Consider the following 11,321-nt stretch of genomic DNA (forward strand, 5'->3'; position numbering starts at 1 on the left):
TTTTCTGTATTTTTATTGAGAAGTATTTATTTTTATAATCTCAGTGTTATTTTATAAGCTTGATTTTTTTGATATACTGAAAGCTTTTATTTGCATTTTCATTTATTAATTCTTTGTTTAATATTTCAATGTTTTGAAAAGGACATTTATTGGTTATGATTTGTTTTGGTTGATGATTGATTGTCAGCAGCAGCTTGATTTTATAATTTCTATTTTGATTTCTGTTCTGTTGAATAAATGAAAGAGACTCGAGCAGGAAAATGTTCTTCGACGTCTGGAGACGCAAAAAAAATACATAAATGATAAAAGACATTTTGAAAACTGAAAACTTTGATCTTCCTGATGATTTCCAGACTTCATTGTGTTCGTCAAACAAAACAGTCGAATGAAAAATTACATTTCGGATAAATTTTCCATCAAACAGGAGAAAGGAGGGGGGTTGGGGGAGTTGGGGGGTGAAGCAAATGAGATGTGCAGAGATAAGAGAATGAAAGGAGGTTGTGTGTGTGTGTGTGTGTGTGTGTGTGTGTGTGTGTGTGTGTGTGTGTGTGTGTGTGTGAGATAACAACGTTAGAGATGCTAGAAAAAGCTTCTAAAACAATCAGAGTCAGCAGACGGACGACGTTCACAATAAAAAACAGAAAACAGAAGAGCTGCGGAAAAGTTTCAGATGATCAGACGTCATCATATTCAGAGACGACACACGACGCCACGAACCTGCAGTTCATCCCATGTCCACTAGAGGACGCAGCAGACAGACGCCATGCTGAAACAAAAATAAACAGGTTTACATCAGAAATAAACACGTTTACATCAGAAATAAACACGTTTACATGAGAAATAAACATGTTTACAACAGAAATAAACATGTTTACATCAGAAATAAACACGTTTACATGAGAAATAAACATGTTTACAACAGAAATAAACATGTTTACAACAGAAATAAACACCTTCACAACCGAAATAAACATGTTTACATGAGAAATAAAGATGTTTACAACAGAAATAAACACGTTTACAACCGAAATAAACATGTTTAAATGAGAAATAAACACGTTTACATCAGAAATAAACACATTTACGTGAGAAATAAACATGTTTACAACAGAAATAAACAACGTTTACAACAGAAATAAACACGTTTACATCAGAAATAAACACGTGTACATCAGAAATAAACACGTTTACATGAGAAATAAACACATTTACATCAGAAATAAACACGTTTACAACCGAAATAAACATGTTTACATGAGAAATAAACAACGTTTACAATAGAAATAAACACATTTACATCAGAAATAAACACGTTTACGTCAGAAATAAACACGTTTACGTCAGAAATAAACACGTTTGCATGAGAAATAAACACATTTACAATAGAAATAAACACATTTACATCAGAAATAAACACGTTTGCATGAGAAATAAACACGTTTACAACCGAAATAAACACGTTTACATGAGAAATAAACATGTTTACAACAGAAATAAATAATGTTTACAACAGAAATAAACACGTTTACTACAGAAATAAACACATTTACAACAGAAATAAACAAGTGTACAACAGAAATAAACATGTTTACAACAGAAATAAACAAGTGTACAACAGAAATAAACATGTTTACAACAGAAATAAACACGTTTACAACAGAAGAAGGAAGAAGACCAATCAGGTTATTTTGGATCTCGGATGAGGAATGTGAATGCGGATCAGACACCAGCCGGTCCCGTTGTTTTATTAAAGATCAGACGTGATATGAAGCAACTGCTCCGTTATTACAGCACAGAAACATTTTGAAACCAAACAACAGATCTTAGTTTATTTTAGTTGCAATACCGCAAGTGACCACCAGGACAAACTAGCAGCAGCTCCTTATCATCTGTTTTAACATGTCCATAGAGTTGGACTGGATTAGACTAGTTATAGGCTATTCATACACTAGTTATAAGCTTGTCATAGATTAGTTATAGGCTAGTTATAGGATATTCATACACTGGTTATACACTTGTCAAAGACTAGTTATAGGCTAGTTATAGACTAGTTATAGGCTAGTCATAGGCTAGTTATAGGATAGTTATAGACTAGTTATAGGCTAGTTATTTTAGTTAGTTCACGGTTATGGTAGTAGAATGTCTGCAGGAAACAGGTGACATGCGGATAACCGTGTGTGTGTCCGTGCAGACATGGCGTGGCTCCATCAGAGTCGAGGTTCTCCCAGACTCGTCCTGGTGGTGGTGTGTGTCGCTCTGCTGCTCGACAACATGCTGCTCACTGTGGTCGGTGAGTACGCACGCACACACACATGCACACACACACACACACACACACACCTACACACACACACACACGCGCGCACACACGCGCGCACACACACACACACACACGCACACACACACGCACACACACACACACACACACACACACACACACACACACACACACAGACACGCACACACACAACAAGATGAAGTTTCCTGTTTTACCGCCCCCCCCCCACCGTGTTCACTTCCTGTCCTTGTGTGACTGCCGGCCCCACCCTGATTAGTTTAACCTGTCCCTCGTTGTCCTCCTCTCCCTGGTTTACTCAGTCTTGAGTGCTCGCCTTTGTTCTTTGTGAGTTCGTTCCCGTGTTTGTGAAACCCAGTTTGTTCTTTTTCCTTTTTTATTTTTGTTGTATTTGTTTCATTCTTAGTTTTATTCTTAGTTTAGCATCTTACTTTTTTATTTTTAGCTCTTTTTGGATCCAACCGCAGCGGACCTATTTTTTTTCTTCTCTCTCGATTGCTTGCCTTTACTTATTAAAGCCTTTTGCGTTCATTTAATCGTCATGTCACCATGTCGTGCGTTTGGATCCTTCCTGCCTCTGAACCTCAACACGCAGCGTAAAAGTTTGACATACGTTACGTGCACAGCGACAGCTAACATGGCTGCCAGCGGCTCATCGGGGACACGTTAGCTCCAATCTGACTTTGTATTCCAGGAGAAAACTTGATGCTTTTTCAATGGGAGTCTATCGTAGACAGCCCCTAGTGGCCCTCAGTGGTATTATAGCTCCCACAATTGAAATGTCGTGTTGCTCTGGATTCAGTTTTAGCCTCTATTTGTTTACATTTTGTTAATTTATCTCTATAAGCAGCAGAACTGTGTGAGACACTCCTGCCTGCAGTGCATCATGGGAGTTCAGACCAACATCACTGGATCACTGTGATACTGAAGGAAACTTAAAATCAGACAGATTCTCAGGCAGCTTCTGACCTGGTTGATACTTTCGGTCGTGTTGCGTTTTCAGTCTCAGCTGCTGGAAACCGGTGACGCAACTCAGAATCTTGAGGTCGCCGCTGTCGTCAGCTGTTAGACTCACACACACACACACACACACCACACACACACACACACACACACACACACTCACACACACACACACACACACACACACACACACTCACACACACACACACACACTCACACACACACACACACACACACACACACACACACACACACACACTCGTCACCTCCTGACCTTGATCTTTAAAGTCTTCTGTCTCCTCTCAGATAAAATCTTCTTCTTCTTCTGCTCTTTCATCCTCAGATCATTTTATTCTCGTTTTATAGTTTCAGCTGCTGATGGTCGTCACAGTTACGTGTGTGTAAATATTTATTTACATCAGATTCATCAGTAATCTGAGTGACTAAACAAGAATTTTCCCGTATGTTTTGCCATTTTATAGACAAAGAAAATAAAATGTGAATAACTTGGGCCAATATTTAATGTCTGTTATTGTGAATGATTCCAGTCCATTCTGCATGAGGAGTGTTTTTATTTTTGGTATTTTGATGCAGACTGTACTGAATACAGATGAAGTACGTGATGTGAGTTGATCAATCATCTGTAAGAATCGATCCACGATCTTCCTCCTGCAGTGCCGATCATCCCGACATTCCTGTACGCGATGGAGCATCCCAGCCCAGAGCCCCCAACTGCCCCCCCCTCCCTGCTGCCGCTGCCCGGCCTCGGTGCGTCCCGCCTGGGCACCGCGCCCTCACAGCCCACATCCTCCAACCTCCGGACTTCCCAGCTGCCTCGGCCCCGCCACATGGCTACAGACTCAGAGACTCCTCCCACCTCCTCTCCTCTGGTGTCCCTGTTTGATAACTCCACCTTCAGGCTGCAGGAGATCCGCACTGACGAGACTCCCAGAACCGAGCCTGACCGGACTGGGCCGACCACGGACCTGCACATCAACGACACCACCGTACGTGCAGTCACCATCCCATAATCAATAATCAATCATCAATAATCAATCATCAATAGTCAGTCATCAATAATCAATGATCAATCATCAATCATCAATAATCAATGATCAGTCATCAGTCATGAATCATCAATCATCAATCATCAATAATCAATGATCAGTCATCAATAATCAATAATCAATAATCAATCATCAATAATCAATAATCAGTCATCGACAATCAGTCAGCAATAATCAATGATCAGTCATCAATAATCAATGACCAGTCATCAATGATCAATGATCAGTCATCAATAATCAATAATCAATCATCAATAATCAATGATCAGTCATCGATAATCAATCATCAATAATCAGGCATCAATAATCAATCATCAATCATCAATAATCAGTCATCAATAATCAGTCATCAATAATCAGTCATCAATAATCAATAATCAGTCATCAATAATCAATCATCAATAATCATCCATCAATAATCAATAATCAATCATCAATAATCAGTCATCAATAATCAATCATCAATAATCAATCATCAATAATAAATCATCGATAATCAGTTATCAATAATCACTCATCAATAATCATTCATCAATAATCAATCATCAATAGTCAATCATCAATAATCATTCATCAATAATCAATCATCAATAATCAATCATCAATAATCAATCATCAATAATCATTCATCAATAATCATTCATCAATAATCAATCATCAATAATCAATCATCGATAATCAATCATCAATAATCAATCATCAACAATCATTCATCAATAATCAATCATCAATCATCAATCATCAATAATCAGTCATCAATAATCAATCATCAATAATCATCCATCAATAATCAATAATCAATCATCAATAATCAGTCATCAATAATCAGTCATCAATAATCAATAATCAGTCATAAATAATCAATCACCAATAATCATTCATCAATAATCAATCATCAATACTCAATCAATAATCAGTCATCAATAATCAATCAATAATCAATCATCAATAATCAATCATCGATAATCAGTTATCAATAATCACTCATCAATAATCATTCATCAATAATCATTCATCAATAATCGATCATCAATAGTCAATCATCAATAATCATTCATCAATAATCAATCATCAATAATCAATCATCGATAATAAATCATCAATAATCAATCATCAACAATCATTCATCAATAATCAATAATCAATCATCAACAATCATTCATCAATAATCATTCATCAATAATCAATCATCGATAATCGATCATCAATAACAATCATCAATAATCATTCATCAATAATCAATCATCGATAATCGATCATCGATAATCAATCATCAATAATCAATCATCAATAATCAATCATCAATAATCAATAGCTCGTTTTCATCACTGATCATCTGATGAATGAAGTCTCATCTTGTTTCCTTGTTTTGTTTCTCCTCTATCTCGCTTCTTTTCCTCCATCTACTTTTTTCTCATCCCCTCTTCCTCCTCTTCCTCCTCTTCCTCCTCTTCCTCTCCCTCCTCCTCCTCCTTCTCCCCCTCCTCCTGCTCCTCCTGCAGGAGTCCACCTGTCTTCAGGACAGTGTGTTCCTGGAGGAGGAGAATGTGCGAGTTGGTTTGTTGTTTGCGTCTAAAGCTCTCGTCCAGCTGCTCATCAACCCGTTCGTCGGCCCGCTGACCAACAGGTATTAATATTAATATTAATATTAATATTAATATTAATAATAATTATAATTATAATAATCGTGTCGTGTTTCTTTATTTCCCGACATAAAGTGTAGATGAAGACTGACTTCCTGTATGATGATGATGTCATCTGTCTCTGCAGGGTGGGCTACCACATCCCCATGTTCGCCGGCTTCATCATCATGTTCGTGTCGACCATCAGTGAGTTGTTCTGCACACAAACCGGTGACTCGTTTCCTCGGCGACTCGTTTCCTCGGCGACTCGTTTCCTCTGTGAATCGTTTCCTCGGTGACTCGTTCCTTGGCGACTCGTTTCCTCGGTGACTCGTTTCCTCGGCGACTCGTTTCCTCTGTGAATCGTTTCCTCTGTGACTCGTTTCCTCTGTGACTCGTTTCCTTTGTGACTCGTTTCCTCTGTGACTCGTTTCCTCTGTGACTCGTTTCCTCTGTGACTCGTTTCCTCGGTGACTCGTTTCCTCTGTGACTCGTTTCCTCTGTGACTCGTTTCCTCGGTGACTCGTTTCCTCTGTGACTCGTTTCCTTTGTGACTCGTTTCCTCGGTGACTCGTTTCCTTTGTGACTCGTTTCCTCGGTGACTCGTTTCCTTGGCGACGCTCTAACGAAGCCTCCTGTTGTCAGTGTTTGCGTTCTCAGGAACCTACGTTCTGCTGTTCTTCGCCCGCTCGCTGCAGGGGATCGGATCGTCCTTCTCCTCGGTGGCAGGTCCTCCCGACACAGTTTCACCTCACCTGTAATCACACCTAGAAGCGGGCGAGACGTCCCGACAGGCTGGAAACAGGAAGTCACGCTCATGTGATCACAATGATTAATGCAAATTAGAGAAATCTCCATAATATTTGCGGCAGTTTGCAATTTAGCTAAATTCTTTCCATCAAAAACAGCGTGAACAGAAACTCTGCTGGAAGTATTACATCATAAAGTCAGACTTTCAAAATAAAACAAAGTGAATCATTAGACTCTGCTCCCTCTCACAATTTATTTCCTCAACTTACAACAATTTTTCAAATTTCACTGATATTTTTCATTTGGATTAATAGAAAGATGAAACTGCGTAATGCTGGATGTTTATGGAATGTTTCCTTTTGATATCTTCCCATGTTTTCCACATTGGAAACATTTGATCATATTTCTCCATGAGGGCTCTATAATATGAAGAGTATGGGACCCAGTACTGAACCCTGGGGAACTCCTCCACTATGTTTTGTGTCTAAAAGTCATCGTTGACGTGAAAAAACATAATATTATTTAACAATTTACTGTTTAATTTTATTAGAAATATTGTAGTAATTGACTTTTATTCTGTTAAAATGAAACGCTGACTGACCCTTGAACACGCGTGATCATAGCGTCATGTGTGCAGGTCTGGGAATGTTGGCCAGCGTGTACACGGACGACGAGGAGAGAGGCATCGCGATGGGCGTCGCCCTGGGAGGACTGGCCATGGGTGTCCTGAGTGAGACACACACATACACACACACACACACACACACACACACACACACACACACTGTGTGTGTTTGTGTGCGTTTTTAACGGTTGTGTGTGTGTGTTTCAGTCGGCGCTCCGTTCGGCAGCCTGATGTACGAGTTTGTGGGGAAGAGCGCCCCCTTCCTGATCCTGGCCTTCCTGGCCATGTTTGATGGAGGTATGAACTCTCGGACTCGGAGCTGCTGCCCCCTGCAGGACAGGATGAACTAAGTTCACTGTGTTTGTTTTGCAGTGTTGCAGCTGTGCATCCTGCAGCCGTCAAAGATCTCTCCGGGGGTGAGTCCACATTAAAGTTCAAACACGTTATGTAACATCACGGAAATGTATATTTTAATATATTCAACAATATGATTATGTTACGTTGTTCTGGATAAATCATCTGAAGTTTTATTGGGCTGCAAATGTTTTCAGAGTAAAAGGCTATGAAAGGTTTCTGTCCGCTGGGCTTTTACTTTGAAATGGATACAGGAAGTGCTGAGTGTGATGCAGTGGGCCAACGTGGGCGGATCAAAACGAGGCTTCGAGTTGACGTCGTGAATCAATCTGTACACCTTAAATGTTACCATGACAACACGTCACACTCGGTTTTATGTGTCAGACGCTTTAGAGACGACCGGATGTTGTTAAATGTCCTGTGAACGTTTTATTTCCTCACCTGCAGCGTCGTCCAGGTGTTTTTAGGGATCAGATTTAAACGTCATGTTTCTGTTTCAGAGTGTGGAGGGAACGCCGTTACTGACTCTGTTGAAAGATCCGTACATCCTGATCAGTGCAGGTAAGCAGCTTCCGCTCACCACGATACTACGTCCCGCCCACCGATAGCTGTAACCTGACTGCACCACAGGCCTGTCAATCAAACAGACACGCCCCCAAAAACAGGTCTTCTTGAATCTTCTTTTCTAATGAATGAGGGATTATTTTCAGATGGACCTCCAGAAAACTAATAAGAAGGAGTGACTTTAGCTAAATATCCAAATATGGATCTTTTCTGTCTCCGTAAAAACCGAGATGGCGACGGCCAGACTCGAGGCTCCAAAACATCTCGGTGGGTCGGTACTAAAGCTGTCCGTCTATCCGTCTGCAGGCTCTCTGTGCTTCGCCAACATGGGCGTCGCCATTCTGGAGCCGACTCTTCCCATCTGGATGATGCAGACCATGTGCTCCCCTAAATGGCAACTTGGTACGATCCAAGCTCCAAAAAGCTTTTGGTTTCCTCCAGAATCCGGGTGAGGAGCCTCTAACAGGTGTGTTGTGTTGCAGGTATGGCCTTCCTCCCGGCCAGCATCTCCTACCTGATTGGAACAAACCTTTTTGGAGTTCTGGCCAATAAGATGGGACGGTCAGTGTGTGTGTGTGTGTGTGTGTTCATGTATGTTTGTGAGGTCCGGGTGAGTTCAGACTACATGAGGACTGTTTGGGTCCTCGTCTTGTTACAAACCTGCAAACGGCGGCTGGTCGAACGGGTCCATCAGACGCCGCTCAGCGGCCTCGGGACGGAACGTTCAGGCGCTCCGACCAATCACAGACCAGCATCAGCGGTTCAGTACGACGATGTTAAAGTTGAGAGTTATTTTTCCAAATGTAGTTTCTGGTAGAGACTCGACGGCCCGATCTGACCGACAAACGTTAATAACAGTAAACTTTATTCACGGTATCAGAGAGCTTCAGCAGGATCAACCAAGAAAAGACCAACATGATCCGGCAGCTCTGCGTCTCGACCTCACCGACACTTTACAGAAGAACACTTAAGCTCAGATCTCCGGGTTTTAAGCTTCACGTCGTGCTGCCGAGGAACGCTGAGCGAAGACGCTTCCTGGGAATCAGTCCAGCAGCAGATTAACTGTTCTGGAGAACGAAGTCCTGTTCAGACCTGAAGGAGGAAACGGCTGCAGGACAATGATGCTTGTTTCTGTGTATGCAGGTGGCTCTGCTCCATGTTGGGTATGTTCATCGTTGGAGTCAGTCTAATGTGTGTGAGTACGACACCACCTGAACATCCAACCATCCTCCATCATCCATCCATCCTCCATCCATCCTCCATCCATCCAACCATCCTCCATCATCCATCATCCATCATCCATCCATCCTCCATCCTCCATCCTCCATCTATCCTCCATCATCCATCCTCCATCCTCCATCTATCCTCCATCATCCATCCATCCTCCATCCTCCATCCATCCTCCATCATCCATCCATCCTCCATCCTCCATCTATCCTCCATCATCCATCCATCCTCCATCCTCCATCATCCATCCATCCTCCATCATCCATCCATCCTCCATCCATCATCCATCCATCCTCCATCCTCCATCCATCCTCCATCATCCATCCATCCTCCATCTATCCTCCATCATCCATCATCCATCATCCATCCATCCTCCATCCTCCATCCTCCATCTATCCTCCATCCTCCATCTATCCTCCATCATCCATCCATCCTCCATCCTCCATCCATCCTCCATCATCCATCCATCCTCCATCCTCCATCTATCCTCCATCATCCATCCATCCTCCATCCTCCATCATCCATCCATCCTCCATCCATCCATCCTCCATCATCCATCCATCCTCCATCATCCATCCATCCTCCATCCTCCATCATCCATCCATCCTCCATCCTCCATCATCCATCCATCCATCCATCCATCCTCCATCCATCATCCATCCATCCATCCATCCATCATCCATCCATCCTCCATCCATCCAATTTAACCTGCAATAACATCACATGGTTCCTGTGTGTGTTTCAGGTTCCTTTTGCCACCAGTATCTACGGTCTGATTGGACCAAACGGAGGTCTGGGCTTCGCTATCGGTGACTATCAGACAAACATGAATATACTGACATTATTAAACATGCTTCATATTTAATAAAGGAGAAATAAAATGAATAAATAAAAGTATTCATTGGTCATCACATCGATGGTGTCGTGTTACTGTGTGATGACACCTGTGGTCCTTCAGGGATGGTGGACTCATCCATGATGGCCATCATGGGTTACCTGGTGGACATCCGCCACGCCTCCGTCTACGGGAGCGTCTACGCCATCGCTGACGTGGCGCTCTGCATGGGCTTCGCTATCGGTAAGAAAAGATGGTGGAGATCATTCATTTGTAATATCAGGATAAAGACACCCCGGGTGTGTTAATTCAGGAAGTAGGAGAAAAAAAGGCTGACAGTAAATGTAATCCACATTTAAAAAAACAGTGAGATGCACAGTACTTCCTGTAAAACCCTGTGTGTTTGTTCCAGGGCCATCCACAGGGGGCGCTCTGGTGCAGGCGGTGGGCTTCCCCTGCCTCATGGTGTTCATCGGGGTGATCAACATCCTGTACGCTCCGCTCTGCTTCCTGTTACGCAACCCCGAGGTCAGAGAGGAGAAAATGGTAAACACCAGTCTGAACCGCTGCAGCCAATCAGAATGAGACATTTTCTAACATGACCTCACAATCCATCAGACTGGCCCCGCCCCCTTTTGGGGGGAAACAAGTGACTGATTGCCAGACTTTAATGTAACTTAATTCAACTCCCTGATGACAGAAAGTACACCTGAAGCCCTCCGTCTCTGTCCTGATTGGTCGGCTCAGGAACGCCGATGATGTCACTCGGTTTATGTTTCACAGATTCTGGAGTTCTGATTGGTTCAGACTCATGAAAACACTCAGAGAGCAGCGGCAGGTCGCGACACGTCCAGGAAGTGTGTGTGTGTGATGTTCAGGCCAAAGTGTGTGTGAAGTCATTACACAGTGATTAGACTGATCACAGATCAGAGGCAGCAGCCTTCAAAGCTGCAGAGGAAACATTTCTGCTTAATAAACTGTCAATTACACAGATTACAGACTCACAGCAGCGTATTGA

The 11,321-nt window shown here is 42.3% G+C and overlaps 1 protein-coding gene across 1 annotated transcript; it reads left to right on the plus strand.

Moving 5' to 3' along the window:
* Nucleotides 1-2,193: 2,193 nt before the first annotated feature.
* LOC138194686 (chromaffin granule amine transporter) lies at nt 2,194-10,849 on the plus strand (the record flags this gene model as incomplete). Its single annotated transcript, XM_069143603.1, has 15 exons — nt 2,194-2,290; nt 3,935-4,266; nt 5,829-5,953; nt 6,097-6,155; nt 6,594-6,677; nt 7,336-7,428; nt 7,531-7,620; nt 7,696-7,739; nt 8,178-8,238; nt 8,548-8,643; nt 8,724-8,802; nt 9,385-9,436; nt 10,214-10,277; nt 10,427-10,546; nt 10,716-10,849. Coding segments are annotated over exons 1-15 (1,530 nt in total), but the record flags the coding sequence as incomplete, so codon positions are not given.
* Nucleotides 10,850-11,321: the final 472 nt, after the last annotated feature.

Source organism: Embiotoca jacksoni, unplaced genomic scaffold (genome assembly GCF_022577435.1).
Source record: "Embiotoca jacksoni isolate LCO1_2020_lvr unplaced genomic scaffold, fEmbJac1.0.p SCAF_112, whole genome shotgun sequence".
Lineage (NCBI taxonomy): Eukaryota > Metazoa > Chordata > Actinopteri > Embiotocidae > Embiotoca > Embiotoca jacksoni.